The sequence below is a fragment of the Onychostruthus taczanowskii genome, unplaced genomic scaffold (assembly GCF_017590055.1).
Source record: "Onychostruthus taczanowskii isolate IOZ18803 unplaced genomic scaffold, ASM1759005v1 scaffold13, whole genome shotgun sequence".
Classification (NCBI taxonomy): domain Eukaryota; kingdom Metazoa; phylum Chordata; class Aves; order Passeriformes; family Passeridae; genus Onychostruthus; species Onychostruthus taczanowskii.
In genome coordinates this window covers 3,019,618-3,036,640 of record NW_024498462.1, presented here as the reverse complement: position 1 = coordinate 3,036,640, position 17,023 = coordinate 3,019,618, and the positions used below count along the sequence as shown (strand labels likewise).

The 17,023-nt window shown below is 41.5% G+C and overlaps 1 protein-coding gene across 4 annotated transcripts in view; it reads right to left on the bottom strand.

Annotated features, from left to right (window-relative positions):
- Positions 1–351: 351 nt before the first annotated feature.
- Positions 352–17,023, bottom strand: part of AFF2 (AF4/FMR2 family member 2) — a 332,371-nt gene continuing 315,699 nt past the window's right edge. For all 4 annotated transcript variants that reach the window (XM_041396527.1, XM_041396530.1, XM_041396528.1 and 1 more), the window contains 2 exons: positions 14,005–14,219; positions 352–9,534 (listed from right to left, as the gene is read on the bottom strand). In XM_041396527.1, the coding sequence (XP_041252461.1) occupies positions 9,413–9,534; positions 14,005–14,219 (337 nt within the window). In that variant the 3' untranslated portion in view covers positions 352–9,412. The remainder of the gene's footprint in view (positions 9,535–14,004; positions 14,220–17,023) is intronic.

Below are 17,023 nucleotides of genomic sequence, written 5' to 3'. Positions count from 1 at the left end.
TGCCTTTGGGACAGACAGGATTTAGGTTCTGTCTTGCAGCTGAGGCCCTCAGGGATGGGGAAAGCACAATTATTGATCCCATTACCTCACAGCTGGTATCAGCACTACATTGTTTTCTAACATCAAGTCATTTTAAGTTGCCGCAATGACACAAACACATTGATTAAAAATTGAAACCAATGACGGCTCTCCCACAAAAAGTACTTACTGTACCATACTCACTCTGTCCTGGGAGGAGAATGAGAAAATAGCAGAAGACAGAATAATTTATAGTGATAAAATGGGTTACATTTTCATAAAAATTTTATTTTACTTTTTTTTTTTAAATAATTCAATGCACTGGCAGTATAATTAATCCCTCTATGAGAGACACGAATGTACCAGTTCAACCAATATTATTTATACAGAGACATTGTGTTTAAAAACAACAAAAGTACATTTAAAATGTTTGTACATAAAGTATTACTGTTATTTCTTTTTTTTTTTCTGAAGAAGGAACAAATGTAAACAAAATGCATAATTGTGCAACACGTTGAAAATACAAAGCAAAACAGGCAAGATACAATTTTATACATATAAAGCAAAAGAAATCAAACTTTTATAACTATACAACATTTCAGTAATTGCTTGACAGTTTAACAGTTACCTTGGTCTGTACAAAACATCTTAACTTATACTTAAAACTTTACAAGGATAACATGCTTGTTCAGAACAAAGACACCTTGTGGAATTGCAATGATTATTGATATGATACTTGCACACATGAGAAAAAGAAGAGGCTACTTCAATAGTAAATAAAAAGTAAGAACATAAGAACGTAAGGTAAAAGGCCATTTAGTAAACCATAATCTAATTCCAATAGCTAATTAAGTTGCACTGCAATGCAGAAATTAAATCTGACTTTTGCTGGAAGACCATAAGGTCATAATGTTGCTCTATTTCCAGGAACCAGAAGAAAGCATATATAAATTTTCCTGATATTTTGGTTAATTATACATGCGCACGCACACACACACACACAAAAGAAAAAAAAAAAAAACCAAAAAAATAGTATTTGCCACAACAGCCAGAAATGGTGGGTGAGAGAACCCACAGACTAGACTACTCCCAACATGGCAGGGTTAAAAAATCAGGACAGCTAGAAAGAGCAAACAGCTACCAAGTTTGCCGGGATTGCTTTTCCTGAACCTTAGTTGTATTTTGCTTTTTTTTTTTTTTCCAAAAGACAGGAAGAAACTTGAATTGAATTGAGCCATTCCAAAAATTCTGGGAGTACCACAGCCAAGCTGAAGAGAGCTCAAAACCAAAACATCACCAGATCTTTGACTTGTTTTTATATTCTGGGATGGTATGTCCTAGACCTTCTGAATGTGGGTTTAAAAAAACCAAACAGTATTTAAGATTCAGTAGAAGATATGCAATCCAGAGATGTCAAAAACACAGACAGGAGTAAGTTATACAATATTTTATGGAAATACAAGGACTGTCAGTCTGGATAAAATGTACATAATTTTAAGTGTCCTCAAATGATACATATGGCTAAAATTAACCCCCTTATTGCAGCAACCTAACATATTCAGTGCCTGCTTCTGCAATCTATGTGCTGAGCACCAATTCACACAGTTAATTCTGTGGACTTCAGTGGAGCAACCTGCTCACCAGGATGCTCAGGGGAAGAACAGCAGAATTGGGCCTAAATAAATATTTGCCATGACTTCTAAATGTACAGAACCCAACTGGCTTAGGAAAACCACTTTAGCCTGCTGCAATGTCTTTGAACTAAAGTAACAGATTCCATCTCTAGACTGAGAGCATTTATGACATGTTTGAATTTATTTGCCATTTTTCTATGCAAGCTAATGCTGATGGCAGTAAATATTTAAACTGGGAGGTAATGAAATTGCAACATGCCTTTAGTTAAAACCAAAACATATGCAAGCCTAGATGGCAAGCAGAAATTACCCTCCAATGTTTTTAGCAGGGATTATCTGGTGCTGAATCAGAATAGTTCAATACAGGCTCAGCCTCAGTGTGCATTTATAAAGCTGCATTAGGCCATGCAGCACAGTATGAAAAGGTAGAGGAATGGGTTTTCAGCTGGTGTAAATCAGCACTGACATCCACAGAGCTACTTAGAGGCACATCAGCTGAGGCTTTGGCCCACAGTCATCAGAGACATGCAGCCGTCACTCAGTCTGTATGAAACACTCAGCTGTGGAAGTGCAGAGTGAGGTGTAATTGACATCAGATCAAAAGATGCTCTGCTCATCTTGTTTCTGAAAATGCATCTCCAGACTGTGTGGTCTCAAGCAGTTTTATGATGTGCTCTACACTGCATAGCTTTGCAAAGTACAATATTTCCTCACAGGCAAGGATTATGGTATGTTAATCATTTCAATGGCATGATCAGTAAAAAGGCATGATGATAAAAGCTTTGGAGTTTATCTGCATAGAGATATACTGGCAAAAATTAGTCTGGGATTAGAGGGTTTGCTCCTTGGTGTGTGCATATTGGATGTACTCCACTGAAATCAGTACTCCTTTACCAATTTACAGCAGCTGAAGAACTTGTACTCTACCTCTGTTATAAATAAAATATTTGTGTTGCTATCCACTATTCAGTTCTTTCATAAATTCAAGGGTAAATGTCTCCTGCCAGTGGGTCAAAGCTTCTCCGTGTCCATAACGTTGTTACTTGTCAGTGGTGGTTTCCCTGAGCCAGGGCTGAGTCAACACATGGTCTGGTTGAAGAGAAAATCTGCTTGCAGTTATTCCAGCTCTAGTACACAGACCCTGAACTACTTTCACTGAGACGAGTGCCCAGCCAGAACAAAAATGGATGGAATTCCATTAATTAATTGGGTTAATGGAACTCAAGTTCTGGCCTAATATACACAGCTCCAGTAAGGCTATGCCATCTTTGTTATCCAGCTTCTCCTTTGATAAACAGTATTCAGCAAGCTCTGTAAGACTTGCACTAATGCCACATGACAGCAGAATTTGGTCCCATGAATTCCCCCAGCTGAGCCAAATTATTTTACATTTGCTTAGCTCAAATTTTGGTCCACTGTAGTTGCTGTTGTTCAATAAAACAATTAAATTCACCTCAGAATCTGACCTTCCTTTGAATTCTGAGAAGAAAATAAGTGAGTGGAAATTAGGGCTATCTATACTTGAAGGGTCTTTCAATGGTATTACAACAGGGTGACACAGAGCTGTGAGTAAACATATCTAGCACAGAGAGCATATGGGCCTTGCAGACAGAGGAACTCAGTTAAAATCAAAAACAAAACAAGTCTCAAACAGCTGCATTGTCCACTCATATGCCTTTTTAGACTGGCATCAGTGGGACTCAGTTGGAGCCCTGTAAACATGAGTGGTCCTGTGGACACCACGATTTAAATTCCAGTTCTGGGTGCAGTGGGTATTGGCTGAGCTCTACGTGGCACCCTGTGCACGGCTTCTGTCAGCTTGCCTGGCATTCCAGACCCAGTGCAAGCCAAGTGAGTGCAAATCCCAGCCCAGCTGCAGCTGCAGAGGACCAAGACCTGGGAGCAGTGCAGAGCCACAGCTCTGCTCAGCCAGGTGGTGGGGCTGGGCTGCCGCAGCCCTCCTGGCACAGCTCTGCTCCCCAGTACAGAGGACAGGGCCGTGAGGGGAGCCACACCACACAGACCTGTAACAGTCAACACCCAGAGCAGGCTGAGGCTCAGGAGCTCTGTGTGGCTCCACAGCCTGTGGGAGGCAACACCAGGTCACACAATGCTGCCTAGGGTGGCTGCTGGGCCTTTGGGCTTGGTTCTTGCTTCTGTTGTAAAAATAAAGTAAAAATTAATGGTTTAACTGGATGGTGACTTCAGGGTAGTGACCAGAATTACCTCTCTGTGGCATGAGGTGGCACTCTGAGGTGCACTGAAGAGTTGGAAGCGGTGGTGCTGTATCCTGATTTCACAGGATACCATGGTATAGGTATTATTTTGCAGGACACATCAACAGTCATAAGTCCCCTTTCCCAAGAAGCACACTCAGCTTAAATTCACAATGCCAGAGCACAGCAGCTTGCCCCACTTTCTTTAAACCACTCTTGACATCTTTACCATTGCCTAGTATCATTACAGTGCCAGTGAGCTGCCTGACATGTCACTACACACCCCGTGATTCTGGGAACAGCTTTTCATCACAGTGTTTCTGCTGCAGTGCCTCCTGATGAGGCCAGCTTTGATTCTCATGTGACACCAGTTTTATGCAGTAACTCATCTGCACCTGAATTTGCTCTCATCTCTCTATAGAGCCACGTCCTCCCCCGAGTTGAACACAAGATCTGAACACAATCTATTCTGGTTTCAGCAGCCACCACAAGAGGTTTAAAGTGGTGTGAGATGATCAGAATCCCTGATCTTGGAAGACAAAACATCTCTGAAACAAAATGGCTTAAGGAAAGCTATGAAGTCCATCAGAAAAGCAGGTCTGGCAAGGGTACTGGGGAGAAGATGACTACTCTCTAAGTCAGGCAGGAACATTTTGCATTCAGTGGCAGAGAGGTTTCAGTCATGAAGGAGACCCTAACAGCTTTTAGCCTATACATTTAGGCTAAATATCGAGTGATATAACCAAAATATGCCCCCACATAGACTTATCTCATTAGACAACAGATAATGTCTATGTGTATTGGTGTGCCCTGGTCATATCATGGAAGTTCAGGAGGATTGTTGGAAACTGAGGAACTGAGCTCTCCCAAGATTAAGACTTGTTTTATTTGTATTTATAAAGTAGCATGTAAAGTAAAGCTGGAAGATGTCATAAGGACATTAGATTAGTTTTCCATCTTCATCCCCTTTGCCTCACTCCCAGTGTATTTAGGTGAGGTCAAGGAGATGCTGAGCGACAAAGGCCCTTTGCAAAGAGCCCTTGGTCTGCCTGCCTACAGTTGGGACCCTTCTACACTTGCTTCAGAATGGCAACTTTATTTTCTTTGGTGTCTTGTTAAATATTTTGTCTTTCTTAAAACTTCAAGACACTGGTTTATGGCAAACGAGTTAACCTGAAAAACAGCACATTGACACAGCACATCCAGCTGTTACACTGACTTTAGGGACCACAGGACTAAAAAGACAGAGTTGTTGCTACTTTCTGCCACACCTTCATTTTCTGCAAGAGGCAGTAGCTGCAAACAGGACAAACTACAGAGGAACACTTGAATAATGCCACTAGCACTAGCAGTGGTAGGAGTGTTTTCTGTTTACAGCTACCATATCTTTTCTCCTGTGCTACAAAGTAATGAGCAGGGACTCTCTGCTGCAAATCCACACATAAATCCACACAGATGTGTACACACACACACTCGTGGGCTTGCTTCAGTGCTGCATGGAGTTTCTCCTGAACTCCAAGTAATGAAGTATGTTAATACTTAAGTCAGAATCCCTACCAGCCCCATTTTTGTTATCTGTTAATTTACACACACAAAACTAATAATTGGATTTAGACAGCATTAAATGCTGATAAAAACTCACTGAAACAATTTTTTCCAAAGTACCTAAAAACATCAGTGAATCTAAACTGTCATAACAGAAGAACATAATAAAATCTGTGACATTTAAAAAAGCATGGAAATTAAATTCCAGATTCAATTGGCTTATTTTGTTTCTTTAGGAGGAATGAAGATCTTCAATCCTATTTTTTTAAATCCCCCACATAACTATCAACAGATCTGTCTCTACTTTTCAAAGGAGATAATTTATAAATGAGGCAATCTATTCACAGAGAGAATATTTAAATAATTGAAAATCCAAAGAACATGTAAGAAAAAGTGAAATTAAGATGCAAGCCATGAAAGTTGCCACCAACACGATCACAGAAAGGCTTTCCCTCAGCTCCCTGCTCTCAAGCACCCAACACACATCCCATGGCTGGAGATGTTCAGTGCACTTGGAGCTGGATATTCTGCCTGTACATTGTCAAATACCTAAGACGTGCTGCAGCCCTTGAAGTGGAGGTTAAGTGCTATGTAAATGCCTCTCTTGAACTTTTAGGACTTTATTGCCCTTGGGTCTTGCACCCCAAATGCCTGAGTTTAGCCCTTTACAGGCCTGCTCCCTTCACTGCTGAACTCTTGGTATTGCTCCAAACCTTCTCAGGCATGGGTCACAAGTGACAGTCTTGTCAGTTCTGGCAGTGTTCTACAAAGCCTGGTGTCCTTCTTAAATCCAGCTACAGAAGTCAAGAGATTATATCACTGTTCCAGTTTATCACTATTAAAAAGAAATGTGTCAGTTCCAGCCCTTGGCACGCTTGTAAAATGCCTGAAAGTGTGTCATTAAACCAGTCCCAAAGCTCACCATCCAGAAGGCAATACAGGAACCAAAGAGTTTATTTAAAAAACCAACAAAACCAAACCACAACTTTAAGCCAATCTTGTAATTTTTGATGCTTGGTTCATGAGTCTGAAAGCTTAACTTGGGCAGTTTTAAGTGCAGACATTGCAAAAGCCCAAGCACAGACATGCTGCTTCCCCATGGATTGAAACAAACAAACAATATTATTTGATTAGCTCTGCTGGAAGTAATATTTTAAGGGGTAAAATGATTCCACAAAGATGACATGTTGGCAATTGAAATGAGATGAATATAGTGCTTGTAAAAGTGCAATAATCCTTAATAACTAACCCAAAAGAAGCATCATCCCCAGGGATAAGACAGTAATTTACTCTCCATATTTAATTTGTTTCTAAGCTGCTTTTGAAACAAGACTGCTAAATAGTAAGTTGGCTTGTGATCCTAGACTTGACTGCTGGACTTATTATCATCATGCCATTGATTCAGCATACATTTCAACCTAAGTCACAGGAAACAAAATCAGGAGGGCTAATTCCTTAAGCTGTTTAAGCAAAAGATTGTGAACGTGGGGTAAATTCAGAGATAGGAGCCTGTTTACCACAAGCAACAAGGGAAAAGATAATATATGGTGATTACTGAGCGACTGCAGCAAACTCTGAAGAGTCCTGTGTCTGAAGACTGTCTTTCAAGACATTGCTATCCCTTGTAAATGCATGGAAGTCTTGGATTTCAACCTACATTAAAGGAGCAAGGGATGACTATGCACTTAATTAGACTGAATAGTTACTTGCAAAAATAATGGAAAACTCTGGCTTATGACAAAATCAGCCCAACCTTAGCTCATCTTAAGTACCCAAACTGTTAAAAAAATTATTTCAAATGTTTAATTTTCTGTTTCTTTTAAAAAACCCTGACCACAACCATTCATCTACATTTCTGAATAGTTCTCACGGATGTGGTTTTATTCATTAGCTACTGGGGCCAGAGCTGGCATGAGCAATGTGTCAGATTCAGGTTTCAGCCGTGTTACTGAAACCCTCAGAGAACAGATAAGGGTGAATCAACCACTTCAGGAACAGGAATGTGCAGATAATACAGGATGGGCATGTTCTGCAAACGTCCTTAGCAGAAACCCTACACTGCATAATTTCTCTAATGATGCACGTTGGCTGTGTTTACAATACAGTCTTGTGGAACAAAATGTTAGGAATTATTGATTTTTAAGAAAAGGTAGTACTACAGGGAGCTAATATGCTACAGCTACAGAAATGTTTGTCTTAAATGTGCACTGGGCAGAGTCCTTAAACTGTTCTTATTGCAAATATCCAAGGCCTGCTCTAAAAATCTTAACAGTCTGAACCTTTTAAATGCAAATTTGTCCTATTTATCTGGTCACAACCCAGTGAGTAGAATCCAATAACTCACCAGATTAAAGAATATACAGGTTTATATAGCGGAAGGTAATTGCAATTAACTAATATCTGGATGGCATTTAATACACATATTGTATTATTTCAATGAGATGAGACAGAATAATATTTACATTGCTATGAGCATTTTCTGTTTATAGAAATGGAATTTACAGTTCAGTAAGGTATGCAGGCATTATATCAAGAATGAGATGAGACCATTTAAAGTCTTGTGAATTATTGATATAAATTCATTTTGTTTTGTTTCATGCACCAGCGCTTCTTGCAGTGGCACCAGAAGAGCAGTGCAGTTTATAACAGGGAAAAAAACAAGAGGAAAGAGCAAATGTGAAATGGTGCAATTTATTCACAATTGCTTTGAAATTCTATCTGAATTGTCTCATTATTATTCACGCATTAGAGGAATGGTCCAAAACATGACAGCGTGGGTAAACAGATGCAGAGCTTGGAAAAAAGGTAATCTGACTGAAGTATTCATGGCCATTATTAAACAAATGTTATATTGCTTTTGGGTAAATCTGGTGATTTTATTTAATTTGACAATGTTTTCAAGATAGCAAGATAATACTGTTCGTTTCTAATGCTCTGAAATGAACAAAACAGGTGAAAATTGATGCCACATGGAATTATAATGTTTCAACAGTAGCTGGTTAGTTAAACTTCTAGATAGTTCATGGAGAATCTGCATACACTTATTAATGGACTTCTACATACAATATCAATGCTTAGAGTGCAGCAGTCCTGTTAAAATCTGCTTTCAGTGAGTCACTATGCAAGGAGAGATTGTTCTGTGAAGAAAAATATTGGATAAGTATTTGTTTGAGACTAAACAGTAAAACAGAAAGAAAATTCACAGATTTAGTACAGGAATGGTAGATAAGACTAAGAAAGCTAATATTTTGAAACTGCCTAAAAACTGCAATAAATTCTGCTGCCTACTGAAATGATTAAGCCAACAATAAACAGGAAGAATGGAATATCAAAACCTCATTGCATAGTGTGTCATCATTCTTTAATGAGGCATTCCTTCAACCTTTTACCTCTTAACACCTTTGGTGATCTTACATTATGTACCTGTAAGATATTCAACATTCTCTTTTAGAGATTAAACCCGGAGGGAGTATGAAAGCTTAGGAATGTACTGAGTCAGGTAATGATGCCAGAATTAAGCGTCAAAAAGCTTGGTTCAGGTTCAGAAGATGATTTTGAATGAATAGCTATAACTTCTACTAATTTATTTCAGAAGGGACTTCTCATATATACCCTCAAATATTTAAGACGCTTTGTACTATTTCTCAGGAATCCATATCTTCTCAAAGTGCTTTTTTTGTTTTCACTTGAAGGCAGCATGGACTTAAAACAACACTGCAGGGAATGTACCGTTCCATAAAGCACATAAGGATGGCAGGATCCAGGAGACACAAGGCATAGAAAATTGTCAAAGATGATTAGATGGTACAACACATACTGCTCTTGAGTCGTAAGTTTCATTTATGGTGACTTCTACTTCCAATAGATAGGATATTAAAAAAGGCAATAAAAATGAAGTTACATGAATAAACTTCCAAAAATGAGTGGAGTTCCACCAGTGATCGTCTCTGCGCTGGTAGAGGTAGAAGAATGGGGATGTCATGAGCAGGGCAGCAGTCACTACAACAAATGAGCCTCGATGCGGAGCCAGTGGAGTCCCTGGCGAACGTAACGAACCAGATTGGTCATACTGCTGTGTTGTGTTAAGGGTCCCATCACTGAGTCCAGCTCTACAAAGAACTCTGCAATACACAAGAAACAGAAGCAATTTTTCAGGCAGTGGTACAGAAATAGAGGCATCACCATGATTTCCCACTCAGAAGCAGCACAGTGTAATTAGTGAGTTCTAAAGACAATCGTGCACATGAGTACATGGTCCATAAGAAAGAATTTAAACAACAACAATATATTGAAACAAACCAAATTAGATTATCCATGCTGGATGTCTACCACAGGATGGTATGAGTGGTTGCCAGTAGTCTTCCTCTAACTCTGATCATCTGCACTGTCAGTTTTTCAAGATTACGTTTGCTGACTGAATGATTTAAATAGCTGGCAATGGAATCTTGCATTACTTTTCCATGCTGTTCTCTTTCCCAGACATGAATGGCTAGACTGGATCTTTCCAGACTAGAAGACCTTTCCTGCTATTTTTCCCATTCTCTAATTTTTGTTACTGACATTGCAGCACTTTCAGCCCTCTGCTCATCCTGCTACAGCTGCAGGCCCCAGAGGATGAGTGTGGGATGGGAGCTGGGGAGGAAGAGGAGAGAGACAACACAGCAGGAAAATAACCCCTTGGAGACGGGAACCTCTAAGGGGGAAGAATCGCAACCCTGGGATTCCTGGTCGGGAAGGGTTAACAGGAGGTCACTAAACAGAGAGCCCCAGTTAGGAAGCGACACACCAGTTTATTTTATGTCATGTGTTAGATGGTCTCTGGGTGAAAGACTAATCCTGTTAGGGCCAACAGACCTTTCCTAATTGCTGTCAATGGAGAACTGAATTGTGTCCTGTATTCTCCCACAGTTCTTTATGCTCGCTGGGGCACAGGCATTCCCACATATACAACACTTATACTATATTTAGGCAAGTGGGAACCCGCTCTCAGTTAAAGCCCCTCAGAGCTCAGATAACAAGCAACAATCACAGTAAGGAATGGCTGAGGCCTCACATTCTCACCCTGTCTGCAATCCAGTGCACTGAGCCAGCCAGCACTGCATTGGCTGCACTTCAAGAAAGCAGATGCTGGGTACAAAATCATTATCAGTACTTTCTTCAGCGAGTAAGTGCTGCTTTGAGGTCTTCTATCCAAGTATTGACAGCCTGACCCTGGTCAGCTTGGGAGCTACAGCAGTATCAGAGCACAAAGTGATTTGGCTGGAGGCAAGCATAATGAGAGCTCAGGGCTAGCACCAGTGCTGTTCAGATGCTGCAGCCAGCAGCTACTTTTAATCTTCCTTTCTCTGTCTTTCATTCATCTCCTCCAGTGTAAAATCAATACATTTTGAAATGAAATAGTGCACTATCTTGCTTGAATTCTAGAGATCTCATTCTAGGCTCAAATAAACAATAATTGCTTTAAACACTGAGAATTCACCTTGAAGCCTAATTTCAGGTTAACATTTCTGGAAAAAGCTACAAGCACTGAAGCCACTTAATAAATTTATGCGTGAGAGAAGAGATCTTGATCCCTATAGACCTGGTTGTTTTCTGCTGTAGAGGAGAAGTCCCGCTTTCTTCAGAAGCATAAAAAAATAATCCACTCTTGTAAAGTCAGCTGAGAGTTTGATGTTATAGATGGTGAACAACACCACTTTAGGTGATCCAACACAAACCATCCCATGGGCTTTGGGAAATCTGCAGATTAGTTTGGCCTGCTACAGATGCAGATTTATGCCAAACTCCATCTATTCTCCCCACACTCTCAACCCTGTGGACCAGGGGATTCCACCAGAGGTACATGGCAGTATGTTCCTGCTTTCCTTTCCAAACCAGAGCAGCTTGGCGGGTCACAGTTCTGCTGCTCTCCCTGTTGCTGTGCACTTTTATTTTAATGGCACATCTTTTGTCAGGGTGACAAAGAAAGGCTTCTGTCTGCTGCTCTGAGCCAGCTGAACATGAGTCAAGTCCAAACTGCGAGGTGCAGGCAGACTCAGAGGAGCACAAAGCCTAAGCTGACAGCTGTGGGCAAGGGGACAAGCACAGCTCCTACAGTGGGGAGGAAATTCCTTGTGACTGTATGGGCATGACCTAAAATGACAGCAGTAAGACCCAGAGGTAACTGCTATTAGGCCACAGTTTTATACCCATCTCAGGACAGATCATCAAGGACATATTCTTTTGCAAGACATACCCTGTGATTCAGAAGACAACAGAAACAATTAGAGCTGACCACAAAAACTCACAGAAGTGACTGAATCTGGTTTCTTTCTTTCTTTCTTTCTTTCTTTCTTTCTTTCTCTAAATTTTTACCTTATCATGGTTTCTTTGCAGGTTTGTGGGTTTTTTTTTTTTTTTTTTTTTTGAAATCTTTTTTTTTTTAAAAGGGGGGGGGAAAATCTCATTTTTTATAAAGACCTGACTGCCCAAGCTCCTGAGAGAGAGACCAAATGATAACCTGGGACTCACAGCAGAGTCTGGGGTTTGCACTGTCCTGTTTACTCTCATGGGCAGTTTTGAACCCTCAGTCCACAGGCCAGTGCAGCAGAGCTTGGGCAGTGCACCAGAGCTCCGACAGCTGCAAAGGTGGACTGGAGATCACCAGGGAGAAAGCAGTGAGTCCTGTTCCAGCCAACCAGATAAAGGTGCTTTGAATTATTTGAGAGGTGCAGATGACATCTAGTGAAACAATTACAGCCAGTTTTCATGAAACACTGCACCATTTCTCATGTCAAAGTGTCCTGAACACATCCTTTTTTAAAGAGAATCCCTCATGTGGTATGATGGAGACCTGCAGAGTACTACAACAGTTCTCATATACTTTTTGCTACACCATGAATTTTTCAAATTGCAATTTGTGTTTAAGCATGCAACTTTAAATCAAGCACTTAATTAGAAATGAGGTATCTTTCCAGAAAATAAAGGCAGACATGCTATAGCTTGTAGGAAACTGTGATCTCTCTCCAATGGTTTACAATACTTAAATGAAATTTGAAGTAACATGAACTTTGCATTCCCTGTAACGTGTCTGCAGGTTGTGAAACAAGATATGAAAGAACAGGTCACAACCTTAAATGTCTTTCTCATGTGAGAAACCCTTATTCATGCATCCAGTCCCAGTAAAGTCAAAGGGACTGCTCATCTGAATAAAGAGTATTCCTATATGGCTTTGCAGAATTGGGTTTATTTGATCATAAATCAAAATGAGAACAAAGAAGAGAGCAGGGAGGAAAATGCAGAAAGAGAATCAGCAGGTTTTTTCTCATCCAGCTCTAGGACTGATAACAGCAGTGGCTGGGTACATTTTCTGTCTGCTGGCTGAATGCCTGAGCTATTTTGATTTAATACCAAGTAGAACATTTAACAACTCCACAACACACAGGGCTAATTACAAGATTATCACCATCTCTTCCTCCTATCAGTGCATCCTTCTGCATTCCCACTGTAACATTCTGCATTACATTTGACAGGGAATCGCTTTCACATTTTGTGAAAATGGATGCAGCTATGGAAAAAATCCAAAATGACTGCACTGCTACTAAATTAATCAATGTGAACAAAGACAAGAAGCAGTGGGGAGGACTGGACAGAACTTCTATTATTGTTCCTCATCCAGGGATGGATCATTATGACCCACCATTCAGACATAAAACTCTATAAATCTCAAGCTCAGTTTCTCTAAATCAGTGGAAATTTGCCACTGACATTAATGGGAGTAAGATCAAACTGCATACAGCAAGCACATTTGTCAGGACAAGTCTGCCATCTGAAATCTCACTATAATTTAAGAGAATGAGCCAACTCATGATGAGACTATTTCCTAGTTAGGCTCTGTACCTCTAGTGTCAAAGGAAGCTTTCTCAGTGATTTGTGTAAGCCCAAAGCTGGAATCTGAATAATTATATTGTCATGGGGAAGTTCACAGCTGGACAACAACAGGCCAAATTTGTCCCTTAGTTATATCTCAGTCACTCCACTATACTTGATACAATCCAGTCACAAACTGCTTGCCAAAACTCCTTTGAAATGACTGTGGTAAAGACTTACATTTTGCTGTTAGGAATAAACAAAAAGATCTGCAGTCCAATCATAGGAGAGTCAAGGTCATGGCTTTCAGTGGACATTTCCTAATCGGACTCCCCACATAAACATAACATATAATGTTTGCTTATTATCCTAGCTAGCATTTTAATAGTCTTAAACCCGTTGACAGAGCAATCTGAAAATAACCTCGGTGCTCTACGAGAGGCTGAAACTGTGAACGAATTTGCAGACTTAAAAGCTCTCATCACTTGGGGCTTGTGTTCACTAAATTATTTGCCAGCTGCTCTGATAACCCCATGTTCAGCGTGTGTTACACATCCCCCTCTGTGCCTGACAAGAGAAGACACGCATTGGCTACAGCGACCAGCAAGCAGATTTGGTGTGTTTGCTCAAGCTGTCACAGTTGTGCTCTTAGATGCGGTGGTTCTGGGTCTAAATCCAGAGAGCGCTGGGAAAGCTAAAGCTGGGGAGCCAAAGGGACACAGAGAAAGCAGAGAGGGCGGCACCTTTGTTCTCCTTGGTCAGCTTGTCAGCCATGTCCCAGTGCTCGTAGCTGCGCAGGACGTTGTTGGTGATGTTGACGTGGCTGGCAGCCATGTGGTGGATGCGCTGCGGGATGGTGATGGTCCCCGCCGAGGACGAGCCCGCGCTGCCCGAGCTGCTTCCAGCAGAGCTGACAGGGGACGGGCTCAGGGACATGGGCGAGGGGGTTTCTGTGCTCCTGCAAGAGGCAGAGAGAGAGTGAGTCCCCCTCACACCCCCCACTTCACTGCCGTCCTAAATGCACTTGAAAAGTTAACTCTGCACCCCAGCAAAGGGGAGCGTGCAGGGGTACCTCCTGACTTTATGAGAAAGGACAGCTTATCAACTGGGAATGACTGAAAATAAAAAGGGATTTAATTCTCCCTTTAAATGAACCTGTTATTAAAAAAAAAAATCTATCATAAAAATAGAGCAATCTTTCAGAGAAAGAAGCATCTCATAGCTGTAATGATTTTTCTACCTGCTGCCAGAAGCTGCAATGGCAGTTAGAAAACACTCAATGTGCAATATTGGCTTATTATCAAAGTATTTTCTGGAAACCACAATGACAGTTTGCTCCAAAAACAGTCACCACAATAAGTAAAGAGCAAGTCTTAAAAGCACCCTGTAGAGCAGTATTAGGACCTGAGGGTACTGCAGGATTATGAATATCTCCATAGGATTCTTTAAGGCTATGGAGATTTGTTCTAATTGCCTACCGTTCATCCACACAGTTCTGCACAGCACAGTGTTTTAAGTTACCTACTTAGCGAGGCACTAATGTTCTAATATAGATTTTCCTTTAATTCTAACACCATCAATTAGGAATCACCTGCTGGCTGCAGGCAGTGCAGCGGTCAGCACAGCATGCTCTTGTTTAGAGCTGTGTCGTGCTGAATGCTCACAGAACAGCTATTCTCTTTGAAAATTTATAGGATCATGGATTTGTTCAGGTTGGAAAATACCTTTAAGATCATCCACTCGAACAGTTAATCCAGAACTATCAAGTCCACCAGTAGCCCATGTCCCCACATGCCATGTCAACATCAAGACACTTTTAAATACCTCCAGGGAAGGCAACTCAACCAAGTCCCTGGGCAGCCTATTCTGGTGTTTGACAACCCTTTTGGGGAAGAAATTATTCCTAATCTCCAATCTAAACCCCCCCTGGTACAACTTGAGGCTATTGTCTCATCACTTGTTACTTGGGAGAAGTAAAAAGAGCCAGCCTCCTTCCCAACTTGGTGCCATCCACAAACTGACTGAGGGCGCCCTTGATCCCCTTCAAGATCAAGGGGGCTCCAGATCATCAATAAAGACATGAAACAGTACCAAGCCCTGGGGAACATCACTGGTGACCAGCCCCAGCTGGATGTAATTTCATTCACCCATTTGGAAGCACTTGCCTAAACAAAAGCACTCTATTTGCTGTGGCATACACTTGAGATGCAGGGCCAAGACACTCCTGGCACTCTCTGCATGAAGCAAAGAGACCAAAACTCTCCAGACAGGGATTTTGCAACCCCTCCCTGGACATGCAGCTGCAGATGCCTCATGCTGTGCAGCAGCATCAAGCTCAGTCACTGAGCCTGATCCAAAGCCCAGGACAGCAGGGCTTGGCCTCTTGGCTTTAAAGGCCACTGTCAATAGCCCTGCCTGGGCACAGACCTGCTGACACCTGGAAGTGCTGCAGGACAGACTGACACGGCGGCACAGCCTTGGGCTGAAAGGCATCGATGGCAACAGCTTTTGCTGCAGATTTTCCAGCAGTGCCCTGCTATAACCTGTGCTCAACAACAGGCTCCTGTGATACATTCTTTTTCCAGAGCTGGAGATCACATTGATTTGGCAGCTTGTAGCTTTTTACCCAGCTTATGGGTTAGAGTTTAAGCGTGTCCTAATGAACAAATGCTTTATTTTTAAGTCTCAAAACATCCTGGTTACCTGACTTGCCACAGTGTCTTTATTGCACAGAAAAACTGAACTATACTAGATTAGGTCTGGGAGCAGTTAAAAATGATAAGTATCTGAGGAGACCAAGAGTATTTTGTTAGAGCCACTTACAACCAGCTGACGCACTTCTGCCAAATAAAGCACATTGTTCATTGGATTTACCCTGTTGTGCACAGCCATTATTACTGTGGTGAGTCTACTAAATCTCTGTATTTTGTGCTTTCTGTCGCTAGAGGTGGGAAACATTTCTGTAATGAAACCAGAGAAAATTTGTTTCATTGCCAGGATGGAACCTGGGCCAACTTTGTAGAGGTTCACAACCCTTTCAAACAAGTAGGCAGAAATTCCAGTAAGCCAAGCTGTGATTTTTGATGGATCTGAGATCCTGACTACACTACACTCCATGGCAATGGATAAGCTTTGCATTGTTAAAAAAAATACTTCAGATTACCCCACTGTCTCCCCATCCTGCACCAGGCTGCTGCTCCATCTCCAGCGATGCCATATGCTGGAAGGTGTTTGGTCTTTTTTTTTGTGGTGTGTGAATTCTCTTCCCATCTGACACAAACTCGCAGGGGATTAAGAGAAAACTGTAGAGCAAGCAGCCCTGGGGAAGGCAGAGAAGAAGCTGCCAATGGCAGCACCAGGCCCGTGACAAACCTTGGAGGAATTAGGAGCCCCCTGAGACAGATGGCAGCTCTGAGCCTGCTGGAGAGCTGTTTTCTTCTGAGATCCACACAGAGGGGACACACGACCTGCGTGTGGACTGTGCTCTCTGTGTGTTGGGTCACAGGTGTCACAATAATGCTGTTATAACGTGGCCCTGTCACTCAGTTACTCTCACATGTCAAGTGCTTCCTGCTCTGAATAGAAGACAGAGATGTGCACTTTCAGAGCTTTCCTTCCTTATCTCCAAAGTTAGTAAGAACAGACTGATCAGCTGGGTGCTATGTTAGAAGTGATGCTGACCTGAAGGCTGGGTTTCTGATGCCTACTTTGTGACCAGACAAGAATTTTCTCTTCCAGTCAAAACCCACTTATTCTCAATCC